Source organism: Staurois parvus, unplaced genomic scaffold (assembly GCF_062004578.1).
Source record: "Staurois parvus isolate SC_StPar_1 unplaced genomic scaffold, SC_StPar_1.0 ptg001484l, whole genome shotgun sequence".
Classification (NCBI taxonomy): Eukaryota; Metazoa; Chordata; class Amphibia; order Anura; family Ranidae; genus Staurois; species Staurois parvus.
The window spans coordinates 6,411-32,732 of record NW_028319280.1 but is presented as its reverse complement, the minus strand read 5'-3'; the positions used below and the strand labels follow the sequence as shown (position 1 = coordinate 32,732).

General features: G+C 53.0%; 1 protein-coding gene across 1 annotated transcript in view; it reads left to right on the top strand.

The window, feature by feature from the left end:
• The window catches only part of LOC149435585 (SCO-spondin-like), a 234,063-nt gene extending 213,856 nt beyond the window's left edge, over positions 1–20,207 (top strand). Inside the window, 12 exon segments of the mRNA XM_089662513.1 lie at positions 9,288–9,490; positions 11,326–11,496; positions 11,577–11,704; positions 13,747–13,898; positions 13,980–14,026; positions 14,152–14,316; positions 15,399–15,610; positions 17,272–17,367; positions 17,458–17,518; positions 17,699–17,829; positions 18,331–18,481; positions 20,086–20,207. Coding sequence (XP_089518639.1) covers positions 9,288–9,490; positions 11,326–11,496; positions 11,577–11,704; positions 13,747–13,898; positions 13,980–14,026; positions 14,152–14,316; positions 15,399–15,610; positions 17,272–17,367; positions 17,458–17,518; positions 17,699–17,829; positions 18,331–18,481; positions 20,086–20,108 — 1,540 coding nt within the window. The 3' untranslated portion in view covers positions 20,109–20,207.
• Positions 20,208–26,322: the final 6,115 nt, after the last annotated feature.

Genomic DNA, 26,322 nt, shown 5'->3' with positions numbered 1-26,322 from the left:
TGGGTTTGGTCTGGAGGACACCTTCTAATTACAGTCTCCCAGCTGCTGAGTAGGTTTCTATGGATGTGACCACCACCTACTAGTTTCCTCTCTTGGTTTGGAAGATGTCCCGACTCTCTCTTCTAATTACAGCAGGGGCGGACTGACAACTCATGGGGCCCCCGGCAATAGGGGATCATGGGGCCCCTGTGTCCTTGCCCAAACTCAAAAAAGCCTATGAAAAAGGTACCAGGGGCATCTCATGGGGCCCCCTACTGACTCCGGGCCCTCGGGCAGTGCCCGAGTTTCCAAATGGTCAGTCCATCCCTGAATTACAGTCTCCCATCTGCTGAGTATTTCTAGGTTTCTATGGATGTGACCACCACCTACTAGTTTCCTCTCTTGGTTTGGAGGACGTCCCGACTCTCTCTTCTAATTACAGTCTCCCATCTGCTGAGTATTTCTAGGTTTCTATGGATGTGACCACCACCTACTAGTTTCCTCTCTTGGTTTGGAGGACGTCCCGACTCTCTCTTCTAATTACAGTCTCCCATCTGCTGAGTATTTCTGGATTTCTATGGATGTGACCACCACCTACTAGTTTCCTCTCTTGGTTTGGAGGATGTCCCGACTCTCTCTTCTAATTACAGTCTCCCATCTGCTGAGTATTTCTGGATTTCTATGGATGTGACCACCACCTACTAGTTTCCTCTCTTGGTTTGGAGGACGTCCCGACTCTCTTCTAATTACAGTCTCCCATCTGCTGAGTATTTCTGGATTTCTATGGATGTGACCACCACCTACTAGTTTCCTCTCTTGGTTTGGAGGACGTCTCGACTCTTTCTTCTAATTACAGTCCCTCCATCTGCTGAGCATTTCTAGGTTTCTATGGATGTGACCACCACCTACTAGTTTCCTCTCTTGGTTTGGAGGACATCCCGACTCTCTTCTAATTACAGTCTCCCATCTGCTGAGTATTTCTGGATTTCTATGGATGTGACCACCACCTACTAGTTTCCTCTCTTGGTTTGGAGGACGTCCCAACTCTCTCTTCTAATTACAGTCTCCCATCTGCTGAGTATTTCTGGATTTCTATGGATGTGACCACCACCTACTAGTTTCCTCTCTTGGTTTGGAGGATGTCCCAACTCTCTCTTCTAATTACAGTCTCCCATCTGCTGAGTATTTCTAGGTTTCTATAGATGTGACCACCACCTACTAGTTTCCTCTCTTGGTTTGGAGGACGTCCCGACTCTCTCTTCTAATTACAGTCTCCCATCTGCTGAGTATTTCTGGATTTCTATGGATGTGACCACCACCTACTAGTTTCCTCTCTTGGTTTGGAGGACATCCCGACTCTCTTCTAATTACAGTCTCCCATCTGCTGAGTATTTCTGGGTTTCTATGGATGTGACCACCACCTACTAGTTTCCTCTCTTGGTTTGGAGGACGTCCCGACTCTCTCTTCTAATTACAGTCTCCCATCTGCTGAGTATTTCTAGGTTTCTATGGATGTCATCACCGCCTACTAGTTTCCTCTCTTGGTTTGGAAGATATCCCGACTCTCTCTTCTAATTACAGTCTCCCATCTGCTGAGTATTTCTGGATTTCTATGGATGTGACCACCGCCTACTAGTTTCCTCTCTTGGTTTGGAGGACGTCCCGACTCTCTTCTAATTACAGTCTCCCATCTGCTGAGTATTTCTGGATTTCTATGGATGTGACCACCACCTACTAGTTTCCTCTCTTGGTTTGGAGGACGTCCCGACTCTCTTCTAATTACAGTCTCCCATCTGCTGAGTATTTCTGGATTTCTATGGATGTGACCACCACCTACTAGTTTCCTCTCTTGGTTTGGAGGACGTCCCGACTCTCTTCTAATTACAGTCTCCCATCTGCTGAGTATTTCTAGGTTTCTATGGATGTGACCACCACCTACTAGTTTCCTCTCTTGGTTTGGAGGACGTCCCGACTCTCTTCTAATTACAGTCTCCCATCTGCTGAGTATTTCTGGATTTCTATGGATGTGACCACCACCTACTAGTTTCCTCTCTTGGTTTGGAGGACGTCCCGACTCTCTTCTAATTACAGTCTCCCATCTGCTGAGTATTTCTGGATTTCTATGGATGTGACCACCACCTACTAGTTTCCTCTCTTGGTTTGGAGGACGTCCCGACTCTCTCTTCTAATTACAGTCTCCCATCTGCTGAGTATTTCTGGATTTCTATGGATGTCATCACCGCCTACTAGTTTCCTCTCTTGGTTTGGAAGACGTCCCGACTCTCTCTTCTAATTACAGTCTCCCATCTGCTGAGTATTTCTGGGTTTCTATGGATGTGACCACCACCTACTAGTTTCCTCTCTTGGTTTGGAGGATGTCCCAACTCTCTCTTCTAATTACAGTCTCCCATCTGCTGAGTATTTCTAGGTTTCTATAGATGTGACCACCACCTACTAGTTTCCTCTCTTGGTTTGGAGGACGTCCCGACTCTCTTCTAATTACAGTCTCCCATCTGCTGAGTATTTCTGGATTTCTATGGATGTGACCACCACCTACTAGTTTCCTCTCTTGGTTTGGAGGACGTCCCGACTCTCTCTTCTAATTACAGTCTCCCATCTGCTGAGTATTTCTGGGTTTCTATGGATGTGACCACCACCTACTAGTTTCCTCTCTTGGTTTGGAGGACGTCCCGACTCTCTCTTCTAATTACAGTCACCCATCTGCTGAGTATTTCTGGGTTTCTATGGATGTGACCACCACCTACTAGTTTCCTCTCTTGGTTTGGAGGATGTCCCAACTCTCTCTTCTAATTACAGTCTCCCATCTGCTGAGTATTTCTGGATTTCTATGGATGTGACCACCACCTACTAGTTTCCTCTCTTGGTTTGGAGGGAGTCCCGACTCTTTCTTCTAATTACAGTCCCTCCATCTGCTGAGCATTTCTAGGTTTCTATGGATGTGACCACCACCTACTAGTTTCCTCTCTTGGTTTGGAGGACATCCCGACTCTCTTCTAATTACAGTCTCCCATCTGCTGAGTATTTCTGGATTTCTATGGATGTGACCACCACCTACTAGTTTCCTCTCTTGGTTTGGAGGACGTCCCGACTCTCTCTTCAAATTACAGTCTCCCATCTGCTGAGTATTTCTGGGTTTCTATGGATGTGACCACCACCTACTAGTTTCCTCTCTTGGTTTGGAGGACGTCCCGACTCTCTCTTCTAATTACAGTCTCCCATCTGCTGAGTATTTCTGGATTTCTATGGATGTGACCACCACCTACTAGTTTCCTCTCTTGGTTTGGAGGACGTCCCGACTCTCTTCTAATTACAGTCTCCCATCTGCTGAGTATTTCTGGATTTCTATGGATGTGACCACCACCTACTAGTTTCCTCTCTTGGTTTGGAGGACGTCCCGACTCTCTCTTCTAATTACAGTCTCCCATCTGCTGAGTATTTCTGGATTTCTATGGATGTCATCACCGCCTACTAGTTTCCTCTCTTGGTTTGGAAGATGTCCCGACTCTCTCTTCTAATTACAGTCTCCCATCTGCTGAGTATTTCTGGGTTTCTATGGATGTGACCACCACCTACTAGTTTCCTCTCTTGGTTTGGAGGACGTCCCGACTCTCTCTTCTAATTACAGTCACCCATCTGCTGAGTATTTCTGGGTTTCTATGGATGTGACCACCACCTACTAGTTTCCTCTCTTGGTTTGGAGGACGTCCCGACTCTCTCTTCTAATTACAGTCTCCCATCTGCTGAGTATTTCTGGATTTCTATGGATGTGACCACCGCCTACTAGTTTCCTCTCTTGGTTTGGAGGACGTCCCGACTCTCTTCTAATTACAGTCTCCCATCTGCTGAGTATTTCTGGATTTCTATGGATGTGACCACCACCTACTAGTTTCCTCTCTTGGTTTGGAGGACGTCCCGACTCTCTTCTAATTACAGTCTCCCATCTGCTGAGTATTTCTGGATTTCTATGGATGTGACCACCACCTACTAGTTTCCTCTCTTGGTTTGGAGGACGTCCCGACTCTCTTCTAATTACAGTCTCCCATCTGCTGAGTATTTCTAGGTTTCTATGGATGTGACCACCACCTACTAGTTTCCTCTCTTGGTTTGGAGGACGTCCCGACTCTCTTCTAATTACAGTCTCCCATCTGCTGAGTATTTCTGGATTTCTATGGATGTGACCACCACCTACTAGTTTCCTCTCTTGGTTTGGAGGACGTCCCGACTCTCTTCTAATTACAGTCTCCCATCTGCTGAGTATTTCTGGATTTCTATGGATGTGACCACCACCTACTAGTTTCCTCTCTTGGTTTGGAGGACGTCCCGACTCTCTCTTCTAATTACAGTCTCCCATCTGCTGAGTATTTCTGGATTTCTATGGATGTCATCACCGCCTACTAGTTTCCTCTCTTGGTTTGGAAGACGTCCCGACTCTCTCTTCTAATTACAGTCTCCCATCTGCTGAGTATTTCTGGGTTTCTATGGATGTGACCACCACCTACTAGTTTCCTCTCTTGGTTTGGAGGATGTCCCAACTCTCTCTTCTAATTACAGTCTCCCATCTGCTGAGTATTTCTAGGTTTCTATAGATGTGACCACCACCTACTAGTTTCCTCTCTTGGTTTGGAGGACGTCCCGACTCTCTTCTAATTACAGTCTCCCATCTGCTGAGTATTTCTGGATTTCTATGGATGTGACCACCACCTACTAGTTTCCTCTCTTGGTTTGGAGGACGTCCCGACTCTCTCTTCTAATTACAGTCTCCCATCTGCTGAGTATTTCTGGGTTTCTATGGATGTGACCACCACCTACTAGTTTCCTCTCTTGGTTTGGAGGACGTCCCGACTCTCTCTTCTAATTACAGTCACCCATCTGCTGAGTATTTCTGGGTTTCTATGGATGTGACCACCACCTACTAGTTTCCTCTCTTGGTTTGGAGGATGTCCCAACTCTCTCTTCTAATTACAGTCTCCCATCTGCTGAGTATTTCTGGATTTCTATGGATGTGACCACCACCTACTAGTTTCCTCTCTTGGTTTGGAGGGAGTCCCGACTCTTTCTTCTAATTACAGTCCCTCCATCTGCTGAGCATTTCTAGGTTTCTATGGATGTGACCACCACCTACTAGTTTCCTCTCTTGGTTTGGAGGACATCCCGACTCTCTTCTAATTACAGTCTCCCATCTGCTGAGTATTTCTGGATTTCTATGGATGTGACCACCACCTACTAGTTTCCTCTCTTGGTTTGGAGGACGTCCCGACTCTCTCTTCAAATTACAGTCTCCCATCTGCTGAGTATTTCTGGGTTTCTATGGATGTGACCACCACCTACTAGTTTCCTCTCTTGGTTTGGAGGACGTCCCGACTCTCTCTTCTAATTACAGTCTCCCATCTGCTGAGTATTTCTGGATTTCTATGGATGTGACCACCACCTACTAGTTTCCTCTCTTGGTTTGGAGGACGTCCCGACTCTCTTCTAATTACAGTCTCCCATCTGCTGAGTATTTCTGGATTTCTATGGATGTGACCACCACCTACTAGTTTCCTCTCTTGGTTTGGAGGACGTCCCGACTCTCTCTTCTAATTACAGTCTCCCATCTGCTGAGTATTTCTGGATTTCTATGGATGTCATCACCGCCTACTAGTTTCCTCTCTTGGTTTGGAAGATGTCCCGACTCTCTCTTCTAATTACAGTCTCCCATCTGCTGAGTATTTCTGGGTTTCTATGGATGTGACCACCACCTACTAGTTTCCTCTCTTGGTTTGGAGGACGTCCCGACTCTCTCTTCTAATTACAGTCACCCATCTGCTGAGTATTTCTGGGTTTCTATGGATGTGACCACCACCTACTAGTTTCCTCTCTTGGTTTGGAGGACGTCCCGACTCTCTCTTCTAATTACAGTCTCCCATCTGCTGAGTATTTCTGGGTTTCTATGGATGTGACCACCACCTACTAGTTTCCTCTCTTGGTTTGGAGGACGTCCCGACTCTCTCTTCTAATTACAGTCTCCCATCTGCTGAGTATTTCTGGATTTCTATGGATGTGACCACCACCTACTAGTTTCCTCTCTTGGTTTGGAGGACGTCCCAACTCTCTCTTCTAATTACAGTCTCCCATCTGCTGAGTATTTCTAGGTTTCTATGAATGTGACCACCACCTACTAGTTTCCTCTCTTGGTTTGGAGGACGTCCCAACTCTCTCTTCTAATTACAGTCTCCCATCTGCTGAGCATTTCTGGATTTCTATGGATGTGACCACCACCTACTAGTTTCCTCTCTTGGTTTGGAGGACGTCCTGACTCTCTCTTCTAATTACAGTCTCCCATCTGCTGAGTATTTCTGGGTTTCTATGGATGTGACCACCACCTACTAGTTTCCTCTCTTGGTTTGGAGGACGTCCCGACTCTCTCTTCTAATTACAGTCTCCCATCTGCTGAGTATTTCTGGATTTCTATGGATGTGACCACCACCTACTAGTTTCCTCTCTTGGTTTGGAGGACGTCCCGACTCTCTCTTCTAATTACAGTCTCCCATCTGCTGAGTATTTCTGGGTTTCTATGGATGTGACCACCGCCTACTAGTTTCCTCTCTTGGTTTGGAGGACGTCCCGACTCTCTCTTCTAATTACAGTCTCCCATCTGCTGAGTATTTCTGGGTTTCTATGGATGTGACCACCACCTACTAGTTTCCTCTCTTGGTTTGGAGGACGTCCCGACTCTCTCTTCTAATTACAGTCTCCCATCTGCTGAGTATTTCTGGATTTCTATGAATGTGACCACCACCTACTAGTTTCCTCTCTTGGTTTGGAGGACGTCCCGACTCTCTCTTCTAATTACAGTCTCCCATCTGCTGAGTATTTCTGGATTTCTATGGATGTGACCACCGCCTACTAGTTTCCTCTCTTGGTTTGGAGGACGTCCCGACTCTCTCTTCTAATTACAGTCTCCCATCTGCTGAGTATTTCTGGATTTCTATGGATGTGACCACCACCTACTAGTTTCCTCTCTTGGTTTGGAGGACATCCCGACTCTCTCTTCTAATTACAGTCTCCCATCTGCTGAGTATTTCTGGATTTCTATGAATGTGACCACCACCTACTAGTTTCCTCTCTTGGTTTGGAGGACGTCCCGACTCTCTCTTCTAATTACAGTCTCCCATCTGCTGAGTATTTCTGGGTTTCTATGGATGTGACCACCACCTACTAGTTTCCTCTCTTGGTTTGGAGGACGTCCCGACTCTCTCTTCTAATTACAGTCTCCCATCTGCTGAGTATTTCTGGATTTCTATGAATGTGACCACCACCTACTAGTTTCCTCTCTTGGTTTGGAGGACGTCCCGACTCTCTCTTCTAATTACAGTCTCCCATCTGCTGAGTATTTCTGGATTTCTATGGATGTGACCACCGCCTACTAGTTTCCTCTCTTGGTTTGGAGGACGTCCCGACTCTCTCTTCTAATTACAGTCTCCCATCTGCTGAGTATTTCTGGATTTCTATGGATGTGACCACCACCTACTAGTTTCCTCTCTTGGTTTGGAGGACATCCCGACTCTCTCTTCTAATTACAGTCTCCCATCTGCTGAGTATTTCTGGATTTCTATGAATGTGACCACCACCTACTAGTTTCCTCTCTTGGTTTGGAGGACGTCCCGACTCTCTCTTCTAATTACAGTCTCCCATCTGCTGAGTATTTCTGGATTTCTATGGATGTGACCACCACCTACTAGCTTCCTCTCTTGGTTTGGAGGACGTCCCAACTCTCTCTTCTAATTACAGTCTCCCATCTGCTGAGTATTTCTGGGTTTCTATGGATGTGACCACCGCCTACTAGTTTCCTCTCTTGGTTTGGAGGACGTCCCGACTCTCTCTTCTAATTACAGTCTTCCATCTGCTGAGTATTTCTGGGTTTCTATGGATGTGACCACCACCTACTAGTTTCCTCTCTTGGTTTGGAGGACGTCCCGACTCTCTCTTCTAATTACAGTCTCCCATCTGCTGAGTATTTCTGGGTTTCTATGGATGTGACCACCACCTACTAGTTTCCTCTCTTGGTTTGGAGGACATCCCGACTCTCTCTTCTAATTACAGTCTCCCTGTACATACCAGTGTAGCACTACCCCCTTAGGAGTTGCTGACGTTTTGGGTCCATTTTCCACAGGCATGCATTCCAGAGACAGCAAACGGTCCTTGAGCTTGGTTCTTAGGTTTTATTAGGAGTATTAAAATTGGATGGGGTTGAGGGGTGTACGGGATGCCCAAGGAACAGTAAACTGAGGACAGGTTGCTGACAACTATGTAGAAGTCCAAAGACTGGAACTTCTCTTCTAGGAGAGCTCTCCTGATATACCACCCCAGACCCCAGATAAATCCTCTTTTTTACCCAGCTGTCTGGAGGAATCGCTGGGCAAGGAGATCCAGTGGCTGCCAGTTTAAGTTGTCAGGTTTCCCATCAGAATGCTCTTTCCCCTTAGCTGGCCCAGGGGGTGCAAGATTAGCCACTTAGTCAGTCCTTGCCTGTGAGCTGGTGTAGGTAGGTATGCTTCCCTGGCTCCACAGGTGGTCCTCCCTTTGTGGGGCTGAGAGATCCTCCTTTCCAGGTCCCAGCCTGTAGGTAGGCCGCTTTCCACTGGGCCCCCTCCCAAATTCCTGCATCTCAGCCTTCTTCACAGCTTCTACCCGAACTCTCCCCTCTACTGAGCAGGCTCAGCCACTCTTAAGAGATGTCTGGACCCCATGCCAAGCCTCCTGCTTGGGGATTGGCCAGGATCCCTTAGGAGTGCAGACCGACTCCTCCTCACCCCCACCCACTGAGTTCTAGAGACTTCTCCAAGTCTCTAGATCAGGGGGAGGTATCAGAGAACTGATCTACAGAGCCTCTCAGCCCTGACCCAGAGCTGACCTCCCTGACTATCTTTTCCATCTGCTTCTCACCCTTCTGCTGAAAAAAACCCCCAAAAAAAACAAGTAGCTCCCCCTAGCTAGCTAGGAGGGTGCTACATCCATATCAGATCACAGAGCCCCCTAGCTGATAGAAATATAAGAAGCTTCTGGGCTCTGGACACTGTTGTGCACACCCATGAGTTGGGAGACAGCTTGCGAGATCAGGCAACCGTGAGACTTCAGCCTCCGACACTCAAGCCGAAGGGCTCAACCATAATTAATAAAGTTCTTAAAGCTGAATGAGGTGAAGATAAATCAGACGGTCCGGTTCTGAGGACCTCAGACTGAATCTTCTGATCTCCTGAGCCCCAGGTACACCAATCACGCGAGCTTCATGTCGTCTTCCTCCTCAGCACCTGTGTGAACGGCACCTTCACCTGTACAGATCTGCTGTGTCCGGTGTACGGGCCCTGGACTGGCTGGGGCCCCTGTTCTGTGAGCTGCGGTGGGGGCCACATGTGGAGGAACCGTTCCTGTACGGAGAGAGGTCCAGACGGAGCTGCCTGCGGGAGTGAGAGCCGAGAGGTGGAGGAGTGTAATAGTGAGCCGTGTCCAGGTGAGTGGTGACCCCCAAGAGGGAGATGAACTGGATCTGGAGCAGCAGTGCATGGCGGCCAATCAGCTTCTAGCTTCTACTTGTTCAATGAAGCTTTGGCAATAAAACCTGGATGCTGATTGGTTGCTATGCAGAGCTGCACCAGCTCTTCAGTTTGAGTAAGTCTCCTCCCCATGACGACAGCAGTGAATGCCAGACCGATATTTCGCCTTTCACGGGAAGGTCCATAGACATCATCTCACCCATCCTTCTATTGAGGTCTATAGACATCATCCCACCTGTCCTTCCATTGAGGTCCATAGACATCATCCCTCACGTCTTTCCATTGAGGTCCATAGACATCATCCGCCCGTCCTTCCATTGATGTCCATAGACATCATCCCGCCCGTCCTTCAATTGAGGTCCGTAGACATCATCCCACCCGTCCTTCCATTGAGGTCCACAGACATCATCCCACCTGTCCTTCCATTGAGGTCCACAGACATCATCCCACCTGTCCTTCCATTGAGATCCACAGACATCATCCCACCCGTCCTTCCATTGAGGTCCATAGACATCATCCCCCCAGTCCTTCAATTGAGGTCCACATACATCATCCTGCCCGTCCTTCCATTGAGGTCCATAGATATCATCCCACCCGTTCTTCCATTGAGGTCCATAGACATCATCCGCCCGTCCTTCCATTGAGGTCCACAGACATCCCATCCATCCTACCATTGAGGTCTATAGACATCATCCCACCCGTCCTTCCATTGAGGTCCATAGACATCATCCCACCCGTCCCTCCATTGAGGTCCATAGACATCATCCCACCCGTCCTTCCATTGAGGTCCATAGACATCATCCCACCCGTCCTTCCATTGAGGTCCATAGACATCATCCCACCCGTCCTTCCATTGAGGTCCACAGACATCATCCCGCCTGTCCTTCCATTGAGGTCCACAGACATCATCCCGCCTGTCCTTCCATTGAGGTCCACAGACATCATCCCACCCGTCCTTCCATTGAGGTCCATAGACATCATCCCACCCGTCCTTCCATTGAGGTCCACAGACATCATCCCGCCCTTCCATTGAGGTCCACAGACATCATCCCACCTGTCCTTCCATTGAGATCCACAGACATCATCCCACCCGTCCTTCCAATGAGGTCCATAGACATTATCCCCCCAGTCCTTCCATCGAGGTCCATAGACATCATCCCACCCGTCCTTCCATTGAGGTCCATAGACATCATCCCGCCTGTCCTTCCATTGAGGTCCATAGACATCATCCCGCCCCCTCCTTCCATTGAGGTCCATAGACATCATCCCGCCTGTCCTTCCATTGAGGTCCATAGACAACATCCCGCCCGTCCTTCCATTGAGGTCCATAGACATCATCCCACCCGTCCTTCCATTGAGTCCATAGACATCATCCCGCTCGTCCTTCCACTGAGGTCCATAGACATCATCCCGCCCGTCCTTCCATTGAGGTCCATAGACATCATACCCCCAGTCCTTCCATTGAGGTCCATAGACATCATCCCGCCCGTCCTTCCATCGAGGTCCATAGACATCATCCCACCCGTCCTTCCATTGAGTCCATAGACATCATCCCACCCATCCTTCCATTGAGGTCCATAGACATCATCCCGCCCGTCCTTCCATTGAGGTCCACAGACATCATCCCGCCTGTCCTTCCATTGACACAACCTGAAGTGCCTACTGCGGTAAGCAGCCAATCAGATTTAACTTTGAGATAAAGGATCTGCTCTGATTGGCAGCTTGCTGTGTTGGATTGGATAGGCCGGTGTGGAGATCACGTGATTCTGACCATGAAATGTTTTCTGTCCAGTGAGCTGCGCGCTCAGCGAGTGGTCCGTGTGGAGCGATTGCAGCGCCAGCTGTGGGGGAGGGGTTTCTGAGAGGAACCGAACAGTCCTGGTAGCGGGTGATCCAGGCGGGGAACCGTGTCCGAATCTGCTCGTCCTGCACCGAACATGCAACTTCCACAACTGCACTCCAGGTACGGGGGAAGCAGGGCCGCTCCCTGTATGATGATCGCATGTGTGCCCCCCCCATTAATATTCACGCTTCTCCCCGCAGTTTGCCCCGATGGTGAGATCTACAGCGACTGCGCCAATTCCTGCCCTCTGACCTGTGCCGACCTCCGACCTGACACCGCCTGCCTGAATGAGACGTGCCAGACTGGCTGCGCCTGCCCCCGAGGACAGGTGGGTGACCCTGGGGGGACGATCTGGATATATCCTAACACGCCCCACACGCCTACGAGATCCGCATTGTGCCGCCATGACTGCGTCTGTCCGGAGGGCTCCACCAATTGGGTGATCAGTGACCAGGGCTGGGACTAGGGGTGGGCGAGAGGGACGGCTGCCCTGGGCACAATGGTGTACTGTAGAGATGGGGGCACCTTGCTTCTGACAGGAGTTGTATCAGCGGCATCTCTACTCCTGTCAGCGCAGCACTGAGAGCAGCAAGGAGAGATCCGGGAGGTGTGGGATCCCATAAGCAGCATATAATGGGGGAGGGGGTGCAGTTTGGCATCCTTTCCCTGGGTGCAATGGTGTACTGTAGAGATGGGGGCACCTTGCTTCTGACAGGAGTTGTATCAGCGGCATCTCTACTCCTGTCAGCGCAGCACTGAGAGCAGCGAGGAGAGAGCCGGGAGGTGTGGGATCCCCTAAGCGGCATATAATGGGGGAGGGGTGCAGTTTGGCATCCTTGCCCTGGGTGCAATAGTGTACTATAGAGATGGGGGCACCTTGCTTCTGACAGGAGTTGTATCAGCGGCATCTCTACTCCTGTCAGCGCAGCACTGAGAGCAGCGAGGAGAGAGCCGGGAGGTGTGGGATCCCCTAAGCGGCATATAATGGGGGAGGGGTGCAGTTTGGCATCCTTGCCCTGGGTGCAATAGTGTACTATAGAGATGGGGGCACCTTGCTTCTGACAGGAGTTGTATCAGCGGCATCTCTACTCCTGTCAGCGCAGCACTGAGAGCAGCGAGGAGAGAGCCGGGAGGTGTGGGATCCCCTAAGCGGCATATAATGGGGGAGGGGTGCAGTTTGGCATCCTTGCCCTGGGTGCAATAGTGTACTATAGAGATGGGGGCACCTTGCTTCTGACAGGAGTTGTATCAGCGGCATCTCTACTCCTGTCAGCGCAGCACTGAGAGCAGCGAGGAGAGAGCCGGGAGGTGTGGGATCCCCTAAGCGGCATATAATGGGGGAGGGGTGCAGTTTGGCATCCTTGCCCTGGGTGCAATAGTGTACTATAGAGATGGGGGCAGCATCGTTACTCCTGTCAGCGCAGCACTGAGAGCAGCGAGGAGAGAGCTGGGAGGCGTGGGATCCCCTAAGTGGCATATAATGGAGGAGGGGGTGCAGTTCGGCATCCTTGCCCTGGGTACAATGGTGTACTGTAGAGATGGGGGCACCTTGCTTCTGACAGGAGTAGTACCAGCAGCATCGTTACTCCTGTCAATGTAGCACTGAGAGCAGCGAGGAGAGAGCCGGGAGGTGTGGGATCCCATAAGTGGCATATAATGGGGGCGCAGTTTGGCATCCTTGCCCTGGGCGCAATAGTGTACTGTAGAGATGGGGGCACCTTGCTTCTGACAGGAGTTGTACCAGTGGCATCTCTACTCCTGTCAGCGCAACACTGAGAGCAGCGAGGAGAGATCTGGGAGGCGTGGGATCCCCTAAGTGGCATATAATGGGGGAGGGGGCGCAGTTTGGCATCCTTGCCCTGGGTGCACGGTAGAGATGGGGGCACCTTGCTTCTGACAGGAGTTGTACCAGCAGCATTGTTACTCCTGTCAGCGCAGCACTGAGAGCAGCAAGGAGAGAGCTGGGAGGCGTGGGATCCCCTAAGTGGCATATAATGGGGGCGCAGTTTGGCATCCTTGCCCTGGGTGCAATAGTGTACTGTAGAGATGGGGGCACCTTGCTTCTGACAGGAGTAGTCCCAGCAGCATACCTACTCCTGTCAGCGCAGCACAGTTTGGCATCCTTGCCCTGGGCGCTGGATGGCCTTGTCCCAGCACTGGCAGTGAGTGCTGCGATTGGTCAGTTATCCCATTATTGAGCTCCGCCCATAGAGAGATGACAATCTGAGATGAAACGTTCCCCTCCTGCCAAGCTCTGTGCAGGGATTGGACGTCCTGGTCCCACAGAACCTCCTCCAGGTCTGGCAGATCGATGTTTGTGGTGTGGTCCCGGACGTGATCGATCTCCTCTCCGGCCTGATACCCTCACAGGTCCTACAGCATGGAGTCTGCATCCCACCAGAAGACTGTGTGTGCGTCCTCCAACCTTCACCCCACCTGCCATGGGCAGCCAACCTGACGCTGGAGGACCCGGGGAGGCCGTACCCGGCGGGGACCGTCATCTACCACCAATGTAACAACTGGTAAGAGGGCCGATGCGGGGGATGAGACACTCGGTCCATGCGGGGACCTGTCACATGGATCATATATTGTGTGTCTTGCAGCACCTGCCGTATGGGAAGCTTCCTGTGCACTGCAGAGAACTGTGCCGGTAAGTCCCGCCCCCGAGGATTGCTGTCCTTGTCTCTGATTGGCTAGGCATTGACCCGCCTCCTGCGCAGCCTTGGCTGGTGGCAGACGTGATGTTCCCGTGTTCTGATTCATCTCTCCTTACAGTGGACTGTCAGTGGTCCCCGTGGTCGGACTGGTCGCCGTGTTCTGTCACATGTGGTACCGGAGTCCAGACTGCACAGCGACGGCAAACGCAACTGCGTCTGTATGATGGCGAGGAATGCACAGGGACCGCAACACGCCACAGGGACTGTGACCTCCCAGACTGCAGTGAGTGCCCAACCATACCGCACACGCCATCAGGGACCGCACACGCCATCAGGGACATAGCTCAGGGACCGCACACACCATCAGGGACCGCAACCCGCCACAGGGACTGTGACCTCCCAGACTGCAGTGAGTGCCCAACCATACCGCACACGCCATCAGGGACATAGCTCAGGGACCGCACACGCCATCAGGGACATAGCCCAAGGACCGCACAGACCATCAGGGACATAGCTCAGGGACCGCACACGCCATCAGGGACATAGCTCAGGGACCGCACACGCCATCAGGGACATAGCTCAGGGACCGCACACGCCATCAGGGACATAGCTCAGGGACCGCACAGACCATCAGGGACATAGCTCAGGGACCACACACGCCATCAGGGACATAGCTCAGGGACCGCACACGCCATCAGGGACATAGCTCAGGGACCGCACACACCATCAGGGACATAGCCCAAGGACCGCACAGACCATCAGGGACATAGCTCAGGGACCGCACAGACCATCAGGGACATAGCTCAGGGACTGCACACACCATCAGGGACATAGCTCAGGGACCGCACAGACCATCAGGGACATAGCCCAAGGACCGCACAGACCATCAGGGACATAGCTCAGGGACTGCACACACCATCAGGGACATAGCTCAGGGACCGCACAGACCATCAGGGACATAGCTCAGGGACTGCACACACCATCAGGGACATAGCTCAGGGACCGCACAGACCATCAGGGACATAGCTCAGGGACCGCACGCATCATCAGGGACCGCACACGCCATCAGGGACATAGCTCAGGGACTGCACACAACATCAGGGACATAGCTCAGGGACTGCACACACCATCAGGGACATAGCTCAGGGACCGCACGCATCATCAGGGACCGCACACGCCATCAGGGACATAGCTCAGGGACTGCACACACCATCAGGGACATAGCTCAGGGACCGCACGCATCATCAGGGACCGCACACGCCATCAGGGACATAGCTCAGGGACTGCACACAACATCAGGGACCGCACACACATCAGGGACTGTACACATTGTGGGTTCCTGATGTTTCCGCTGTCTGTGGTCAGGTTGTCCCGATGGGGAGAGATGGAGACGTCCTTCAGCCACTGGAGAGTTCTGTGAACGGACTTGTCAAGAACTGTACGGGGAGCCATGGAGGAACTGTAGCAGCGGCACCCTGGGGAGCTGTGTGTGTGAGACGGGGACTTACCGGAGCCGTACGGGACAGTGTGTGAGTCCTGCGCAGTGCGGGTGTGAACACGGTGGACAGCTCTACGAGGTACGGTGACCCTTCATTCTGGTTCACATACAGCAGATCTTTGGGGGAATGACCTCCCCTCCAGACTCCACTCTGGACTCTTCATGGGCCGCGTACATCCCACATCTTGGCTGATGATATGGGGGGTGCAGGTCGGTGATTGCCCTTTTGATTGGTGGCCAATGGGACCATTGAGGGTTATATGGAAGTAGAACAACAGATGTGTGGGGAACGTTCTCCCCACCCTGACCTGTCCTCTAGACTCCACTCTAGAACCTTCACAGGCCATGCACATATATGGTTGCCTTACATATGCAGAATGGGCCAATGAAAAGCTTCCCTTCTTGGCAGGTGGTGTCCTGATCTTCATAATGAGGCTGATGATATGGGGGGTGCAGGTGGGTGATTGCCATATTGATTGGTGGCCAATGGGACCATTGAGGGTTATATGGAAGTAGATGTTTGGGGAACGACCTGTCCACCCTGACCTGTTCTACAGACTCCACTCCAGACCCTTCACGGGCCATACACACATATGGCGGCATATATAGGCAGATTGGGCCAATCGAAAGCTTCCCTTCTTGGTAGGTGGTGACTTCAGCTCACCATGAGGCTGGATCTGATGATATAGGGTGCAGGTGGGTGATTGCCACCATTATGGATTGGTGGCCAATGAGGCCATTGAGGGTTACATGGAGGTAGAACAGCATACAACCTCTCCACCTCGACCTCTCCTCCAGACTCCACCTTGGACCTTGTAGAGGTCATGCCCATCCCAAACCCCTAAATGGCAGCCTTATGACGATTGGGCCAATTGAAAGCTTCCCTTCTTGGTAGGTGGTGACTTCAGCTCACCATGAGGCTGGATCTGATGACATAGGGTGCAGGTGGGTGATTGCCACCATTATGGATTGGTGGCCAATGAGGCCATTGAGGGTTACATGGAGGTAGAACAGCATACAACCTCTCCACCTCGACCTCTCCTCCAGACTCCACCTTGGACCTTGTAGAGGTCATGCCCATCCCAAACCCCTAAATGGCAGCCTTATGACGATTGGGCCAATTGAAAGCTTCCCTTCTTGGTAGGTGGTGACTTCAGCTCACAATGAGGCTGGATCTGATGACATAGGGTGCAGGTGGGTGATTGCCACCATTATGGATTGGTGGCCAATGAGGCCATTGAGGGTTACATGGAGGTAGAACAGCATACAACCTCTCCACCTCGACCTCTCCTCCAGACTCCACCTTGGACCTTGTAGAGGTCATGCCCATCCCAAACCCCTAAATGGCAGCCTTATGACGATTGGGCCAATTGAAAGCTTCCCTTCTTGGTAGGTGGTGACTTCAGAGTACCATGAGGCCTGGCCTGATGATATGAGGGGTCCAGGTGGGCGATCTCCATATTTGGCCAATGGAACTGTTAGGGGTTGTGTGTGATTTTTAACGGGAACTTAGTCACATCCGCCCCCCTACCTGCTCCATGTCCACCAATTATGAATGGAGAGAGGCTGAGGGGATCTCAGCTCTTCATCCTCTGCAGGCGATATTCTTCATATGGTCAGCCCTCCCCCCCAGTATGTCCCACAATTCCCAGCATACATTGGGGCAGGATCTGGAATGGGTATTATGGACCTTACTTCTCCTCCTGATGATGGAAAGGTCTGGAATTTGTGTTTTTGTAGCCGGGAGCGACATGGCAGGACGGGTGTCAGGTGTGTCGTTGTGTGAACGGCCTTGGAGTCTGTGCCCCGGCGTGTCCCCCACTCTACTGCATGGAGGTGAGACCCAGATCCTCACAGATCCCCTCCCCCCATCCCACAATGTCTATGGACTGACCTGGATGTAATGACCTCTGTGTCCCCCGGCAGGGAGAGGTGAAGGTTCAGGAGCCCGGAGAGTGCTGCCCCGTCTGCCGCAAGGAGATCCCAGGTAGGAGATCCCACACTCCAGTATATGTGTTAGGAGAGCCACACGGTGACCTCAGCTTGGCCGCCATCTTGGTGATTGGTCAGTGAGGGAGGACCCCACGTGTCCAAGGATTGGTGTCCAGTCCTCCAATGGAATGACTGATAATATGAATATTGTATAATGCATCCTCTCTACCCATAGAGGAGCGATCGCCAGTGTGCCGCCTACACACGGAACTCCGGAACATCACCAAGGCCAACTGTTACCTGGACCGGGTGGAGGTCAGCTTCTGCCGGGGCCACTGCACTTCCTGGACCAACGTCCTGGCTGAGGTGAGGATGGGTCTCCATGGGCAGTGTCCACCCTCCATGTAGAATACCTGGACCGGGTGTAGGGTGGGTGTGGGGAGGGGGATGGGTCTCCATGGGCAGTGTCCACCCTCCATGTAGAATACCTGGACTGGGTGTAGGGTGGGTGTGGGGAGGGGGATGGGTCTCCATGGGCAGTGTCCACCCTCCATGTAGAATACCTGGACCGGGAGTGGGGAGGGGGATGGGTCTCCATGGGCAGTGTCCACCCTCCATGTAGAATACCTGGACCGGGTGTAGGGTGGGTGTGGGGAGGGGGATGGGTCTCCATGGGCAGTGTCCACCCTCCATGTAGAATACCTGGACCGGGTGTGGGGAGGGGGATGGGTCTCCATGGGCAGTGTCCACCCTCCATGTAGAATACCTGGACCGGGTGTAGGGTGGGTGTGGGGAGGGGGATGGGTTGCCGTGTGCCCACATGGTCTCTGACCCAGAAAGGTGTCATGTTTGTCCTCTGTCTTCCAGGAGCCGTACCTCCAGACGGTGTGTGACTGCTGCAGCTACAGACTGGACCCCGACACCCCGGTGAAGATCCTCAACCTCCAGTGTGAAGACGGGGAGGAGGAGCCGGTGGTCCTTCCCGTCATTCAAGGCTGCGAGTGCAGCAGTTGTCAGGGTGAGTGTTGTCAGACGGCCATGACACCTACTGAAGTCATGTGACACGGGCGACATCTATTGACTGGAATTATAGGTTCTGTGTGCGGGCCAAACTACGTATCATCACTTCCAATGGGGGGATTTCCCTGCAGTACTTGGTGTGTCTGCCCCTCCCACAATGGGGAGTTCTCCTTACAGTAGTTGGTGTGTCTGCCCCTCCCACAATGGGGAGTTCTCCTTACAGTAGTTGGTGTGTCTGCCCCTCCCACAATGGGGAGATTTCCTGCAGTAGTTTGTGTCTCTGCTCCTCCCACAATGGGGAGATTTCTCTCAGTAGTTTGTGCCTCTGCCCCTCCCACAATGGGGAGTTATCCTTCCAGTAGTTGGTGTCTCTGCCCCTCCCACAATGGGGAGTTTTCCTTCCAGTAGTTTGTGTCTCTGCCCCTCCCACAATGGGGAGTTTTCCCCAGTACTTTGTGCCTCTGCCCCTCCCACAATGGGGAGGTTTCCCTGCAGTAGTTGGCGCCTCTGCCCCTCCCACAATAGGGAGGTTTCCCTGCAGTAGTTGGTGCCTCTGCCCCTCCCACAATGTGGAGATTCCCCCCAGTAGTCTGTATCTCTGCCCCTCCCACAATGGGGAATTTCCCCCCATTTGTTGGGTGTCTCTGCCCCTCCCACAATGGGGAGATTTCGTGCAGATGACTGTGTCTCTGCCCCTCCCACAATGGGGAGATTTCGTGCAGATGACTGTGTCTCTGCCCCTCCCACAATGGGGAAATTTCCCCCCGTAGTTGGTGTCTTTGCCCCTCCCACAATGGGGAGTTTTCCCCAGTACTTTGTGCCTCTGCCCCTCCCACAATGGGGAGGTTTCCCTGCAGTAGTTGGTGCCTCTGCCCCTCCCACAATGGGGAGGTTTCCCTGCAGTAGTTGGTGCCTCTGCCCCTCCCACAATGGGGAGGTTTCCCTGCAGTAGTTGGTGCCTCTGCCCCTCCCACAATGTGGAGATTCCCCCCAGTAGTCTGTATCTCTGCCCCTCCCACAATGTGGAGATTCCCCCCAGTAGTCTGTATCTCTGCCCCTCCCACAATGGGGAGGTTTCCCCCAGTAGTCTGTATCTCTGCCCCTCCCACAATGGGGAGATTTCCCCCCAGTAGTCTGTATCTCTGCCCCTCCCACAATGTGGAGATTCCCCCCAGTAGTCTGTATCTCTGCCCCTCCCACAATGGGGAGATTCCCCCAGTAGTTTGTGCCTCTGCCCCTCCCACAATGGGGAGTTTTCCCCAGTAATTTGTGTCTCTGCCCCTCCCACAATGGGGAGATTTCCCCCCAGTAGTTTTTGTCTCTGCCCCTCCCACAATGTGGAGATTCCCCCAGTAGTTTGTGCCTCTGCCCCTCCCACAATGGGGAGTTTTCCCCAGTAATTTGTGTCTCTGTCCCTCCCACAATGGGGAGGTTTCCTCCCAGTAGTTGGAGTTCTCCTTTAAATGAGGCTGATTTCTTCCATAATACATGGCAGTGCGGTATGGTGTAGGCGGAGCTCCCCAGTACAGTGTAGGGCGGAGCTCAGTGACCTTTTCCCTGCACATCACCTGACTCCGCCTCTCTTTGTTCTCTCCGTTTCAGGTGGAGATTTCTCCAGGCGCTGAACACCCCGCCCACTTTGTAGGAAGGATTCCTCGGTGAAGATGTGGAGGCGGAGCTCGTCCTGTATAGATCGATGTGTACAATAAACCTTCTTTGCAGCACATTGATTTCTTGTCTTTTTGGGTGGAGTCATGGTGGGCGGAGTCATTATGGGTGGAGTCATGGTGGGCGGAGTCATTATGGGTGGAGTCATAGTGGGCGGAGCCTGCCACTGATAAGCTATCGTTATGGGTGATTCTTCTGGAATTCAAAGGGTGCCCAGCAGCATTCAAGAGTGCAAAGAAAGGAGCTGATTGGAGGAGGAGTTATATATGGGTGGAGTCACACCTTGACTTCCCCTGAAAGCCCCTCCCCCACAACAGCAGCAATAACATGTCTTGTTACAATGTTACACAGAGCTCAGAAAGAGTCGCTGTCAGTCAACCAATGAGAAGGTTCCCAGCTCCCGAAGTATTTCATGGACTTCTTCAGGAGGACACGGGGGTCATCGATCGATACCAATATACTCCATCCACGTGTGAGACCCTGGGGGGGAGGAGGTGCCGAGGAGACGAAGCTCACCCTCATCAATCAACTTGGGTGGTCTCCATTGCCAGTTCCCCACCAGGCCTGGATATGGTCGGTCATCCTCCATGTGGTATACGGATTGTATACATTGTTATCATACTCATAGAGGTCACTGGCTGAATGTTCGTAGACCCACGACATAGGATCCCACCGTCAGGTGATTGGACAACGGAAAGCTTTTGGAGACACACCCCCTGGGCACCTCCCTCATAACTCTACTCCACTCCAGCAGTACCCTCAGGTGATGAACCTCTCCTCCCTCAAAACTGTACCACACTCCATGAGAACCCTCAGGTGATGGACCTCTCCTCCCTCAAAACTTTACCGCACTCCATGAGAACCCTCAGGTGATGGACCTCTCCTCCCTCATAACTCCACTCCAGCAGTACCCTCAGGTGATGGACCTCTCCTCCCTCAAAACTTTACCGCACTCCATGAGAACCCTCAGGTGATGGACCTCTCCTCCCTCATAACTCCACTCCAGCAGTACCCTCAGGTGATGGACCTCTCCTCCCTCAAAACTTTACCGCACTCCATGAGAACCCTCAGGTGATGGACCTCTCCTCCCTCAAAACTTTACCACACTCCATGAGAACCCTCAGGTGATGGACCTCTCCTCCCTCAAAACTTTACCACACTCCATGAGAACCCTCAGGTGATGGACCTCACCTCCCTCAAAACTTTACCACACTCCATGAGAACCCTCAGGTGATGGACCTCACCTCCCTCATAACTCCACTCCAGCAGTACCCTCAGGTGATGGACCTCTCCTCCCTCATAACTCTACCATACTCTACTAGTATCCTAAGGTGATGGACCTCTCCTCCCTCATAACTCCACTCCACCAGTACCCTCAGGTGATGGACCTCTCCTCCCTCATAACTCTACCATACTCTACTAGTACCCTAAGGTGATGGACCTCTCCTCCCTCATAACTCCACTAGTACCCTAAGGTGATGGACCTCTCCTCTCTTATGACTCCACTAGTACCCTAAGATGATGGACCTCTCCTCCCTCATAACTCCACTAGTACCCTAAGATGATGGACCTCTCCTCCCTCATAACTCTACTCCTCTCCATTAGTACCCAAAGGTGATGGACCTCTTCTCCCTCATGACTCCACTAGTACCCAAAGGTGATGGATCCTCCCTCATAACTCCACTAGTACCCTAAGGTGATGGACCTCTCCTCCCTGAAAACTTTACCCCACTCCATCAGAACCCTCAGGTGTTGGACCTCTCCTCCCTTATAACTCTACCCCACTCCACCAGTACCCGAAGGTGATGGACATTGTAAGGGAACCAGACCCCGACTGCACTCGGGTATTTCCATTGGACTCCCGCTTCCCCGTCCGAGAACAGATCCCCGGACCCCACTCAAAGTAAAACCAGGAAATTGACAGCTTTATCTTAACACAGATACAAGATATATACATTCAAGGGAACAACCCCCCCTCCCTGCATAATGACACAGGGCGGGGCAATCCCCCCTCCCTGCATAATGACACAGGGCGGGGCCACCCCCCCTCCCTGCATAATGACACAGGGCGGGGCAATCCCCCCTCCCTGCATAATGACACAGGGCGGGGCAATCCCCCCTCCCTGCATAATGACACAGGGCGGGGCAATCCCACCTCCCTGCATAATGACACAGGGCGGGGCAATCCCCCCTCCCTGCATAATGACACAGGGCGGGGCAAACCCCCCTCCCTGCATAATGACACAGGGCGGGGCAATCCCCCCTCCCTGCATAATGACACAGGGCGGGGCAAACCCCCCTCCCTGCATAATGACACAGGGCGGGGCAATCCCCCCTCCCTGCATAATGACACAGGGCGGGGCAATCCCCCCTCCCTGCATAATGACACAGGGCGGGGCAATCCCCCCTCCCTGCATAATGACACAGGGCGGGGCAATCCCCCCTCCCTGCATAATGACGCGGGGCAATACCCCCTCCCTGCATAATGACACAGGGCGGGGCAATCCCCCCTCCCTGCATAATGACACAGGGCGGGGCAAACCCCCCTCACTGCATAATGACACAGGGCGGGGCAATCCCCCCTCCCTGCATAATGACACAGGGCGGGGCAACCCCCCCTCCCTGCATAATGACACAGGGCGGGGCAATCCCCCCTCCCTGCATAATGACACAGGGCGGGGCAATCCCCCCTCCCTGCATAATGACACAGGGCGGGGCAATCCCCCCTCCCTGCATAATGACACAGGGCGGGGCAATCCCCCCTCCCTGCATAATGACACAGGGCGGGGCAATCCCCCTCCCTGCATAATGACACAGGGCGGGGCCATCCCCCCTCCCTGCATAATGACACAGGGCGGGGCCATCCCCCCTCCCTGCATAATGACACAGGGCGGGGCAATCCCCCCTCCCTGCATAATGACACAGGGCGGGGCAATCCCCCCTCCCTGCATAATGACACAGGGCGGGGCAATCCCCCCTCCCTGCATAATGACACAGGGCGGGGCAATCCCACCTCCCTGCGTAATGACACAGGGCAGGGCCATCCCCCTCCCTGCATAATGACACAGGGCGGGGCCATCCCCCTCCCTGCATAATGACACAGGGCGGGACAATCCCCCCCTCCCTGCATAATGACACAGGGCGGGGCAATCCCCCCTCCCTGCATAATGACACAGGGCGGGGCAATCCCACCTCCCTGCGTAATGACACAGGGCGGGGCCATCCCCCTCCCTGCATAATGACACAGGGCGGGGCCATCCCCCTCCCTGCATAATGACACAGGGCGGGGCCATCCCCCTCCCTGCATAATGACACAGGGCGGGACAATCCCCCTCCCTGCATAATGACACAGGGCGGGGCAATCCCCCTCCCTGCATAATGACACAGGGCGGGGCCATCCCCCTCCCTGCATAATGACACGGGGCGGGGCAATCTACATCTAGTAAACAGAGACACACAGCAGACACCCCCCACCAAGCCAATACACAAACACATACATCCCATAATAGTTTGCTCCCAAGCCAGACACACAATAGAACAAGGGGGAGGCACCACATGGCATTAACCAATTCTCAACCCCCCCCCCCCCCCCACCTATACATGTCTACACAACATCAGGACATTCCACCTAGACAATGGTTGGATGAATTAGGATCTCACTACAGAGCGGACGGTCCGGCTCCTTCAGTTCATGTCTAGTTCAGAATCAACCAGGAAATAGTCTTCATGTGGCTGATAAATATTCCTGTCCCATCTGAAGTCCTTCCAACCGCATTCTCAGCGTCCATCAGTCACCCTGCACCCCTAACAGGCACAGGGGGACTCACACATAGGAGGGATATGGGGAGCTGAGACAGGGGTCTCCCCACCTCTCCAAAGGGGGCTGTGTTCCATGGGCCCCCCACCCAAAGTGAGCGGTGTTCCGTGGGCCCCCCACCCAAAGTGAGCCGTGTTCCACGGGCCCCCCACTCAAAGTGAGCTGTATTCCACGGGCCCCCCACCCAAAGTGAGCCGTGTTCCACGGGCCCCCCACCCAATGTGACTCCCGTCACAGACCTCTCCTCCTTTATATCTCAACTCCGCTCCACTAAAACCCTAAGAGGTCCATCACCTTGGGAGTGGGAGAATTGGTGGGAGGAGGAGAGGACCTGTCTTCACATTGGTGGGAGGAGGAGAGGACCTGTCTTCACATTGGTGGGAGGAGGAGAGGACCTGTCTTCACATTGGTGGGAGGAGGAGAGGACCTGTCTTCACATTGGTGGGAGGAGGAGAGGACCTGTGCTCACATTGGTGGGAGGAGGAGAGGACCTGTCTTCACATTGGTGGGAGGAGGAGAGGACCTGTCTTCACATTGGTGGGAGGAGGAGAGGACCTGTGCTCACATTGGTGGGAGGAGGAGAGGACCTGTGCTCACATTGGTGGGAGGAGGAGAGGACCTGTCTTCACATTGGTGGGAGGAGGAGAGGACCTGTGCTCACATTGGTGGGAGGAGGACAGGACCTGTCTTCACATTGGTGGGAGGAGGAGAGGACCTGTCTTCACATTGGTGGGAGGAGGAGAGGACCTGTCTTCACATTGGTGGGAGGAGGAGAGGACCTGTGCTCACATTGGTGGGAGGAGGAGAGGACCTGTGCTCACATTGGTGGGAGGAGGAGAGGACCTGTCTTCACATTGGTGGGAGGAGGAGAGGACCTGTGCTCACATTGGTGGGAGGAGGACAGGACCTGTCTTCACATTGGTGGGAGGAGGAGAGGACCTGTCTTCACATTGGTGGGAGGAGGAGAGGACCTGTCTTCACATTGGTGGGAGGAGAGGACCTGTGCTCACATTGGTGGGAGGAGGAGAGGACCTGTGCTCACATTGGTGGGAGGAGGAGAGGACCTGTCTTCACATTGGTGGGAGGAGGAGAGGACCTGTCTTCACATTGGTGGGAGGAGGAGAGGACCTGTCTTCACATTGGTGGGAGGAGAGGACCTGTGCTCACATTGGTGGGAGGAGGAGAGGACCTGTGCTCACATTGGTGGGAGGAGGAGAGGACCTGTCTTCACATTGGTGGGAGGAGGAGAGGACCTGTCTTCACATTGGTGGGAGGAGGAGAGGACCTGTCTTCACATTGGTGGGAGGAGGAGAGGACCTGTGCTCACATTGGTGGGAGGAGGAGAGGACCTGTGCTCACATTGGTGGGAGGAGGAGAGGACCTGTGCTCACATTGGTGGGAGGAGGAGAGGACCTGTCTTCACATTGGTGGGAGGAGGAGAGGACCTGTGCTCACATTGGTGGGAGGAGGAGAGGACCTGTGCTCACATTGGTGGGAGGAGGAGAGGACCTGTCTTCACATTGGTGGGAGGAGGAGAGGACCTGTGCTCACATTGGTGGGAGGAGGAGAGGACCTGTCTTCACATTGGTGGGAGGAGGAGAGGACCTGTGCTCACATTGGTGGGAGGAGGAGAGGACCTGTCTTCACATTGGTGGGAGGAGGAGAGGACCTGTGCTCACATTGGTGGGAGGAGGAGAGGACCTGTCTTCACATTGGTGGGAGGAGGAGAGGACCTGTCTTCACATTGGTGGGAGGAGGAGAGGACCTGTCTTCACATTGGTGGGAGGAGGACAGGACCTGTCTTCACATTGGTGGGAGGAGGAGAGGACCTGTCTTCACATTGGTGGGAGGAGGAGAGGACCTGTGCTCACATTGGTGGGAGGAGGAGAGGACCTGTCTTCACATTGGTGGGAGGAGGAGAGGACCTGTCTTCACATTGGTGGGAGGAGGAGAGGACCTGTGCTCACATTGGTGGGAGGAGGAGAGGACCTGTCTTCACATTGGTGGGAGGAGGAGAGGACCTGTCTTCACATTGGTGGGAGGAGGACAGGACCTGTCTTCACATTGGTGGGAGGAGGACAGGACCTGTCTTCACATTGGTGGGAGGAGGAGAGGACCTGTCTTCACATTGGTGGGAGGAGGAGAGGACCTGTGCTCACATTGGTGGGAGGAGGAGAGGACCTGTGCTCACATTGGTGGGAGGAGGAGAGGACCTGTGCTCACATTGGTGGGAGGAGGAGAGGACCTGTGCTCACATTGGTGGGAGGAGGAGAGGACTTGTCTTCACATTGGTGGGAGGAGGAGAGGACCTGTGTTCACATTGGTGGGAGGAGAGGACCTGTCTTCACATTGGT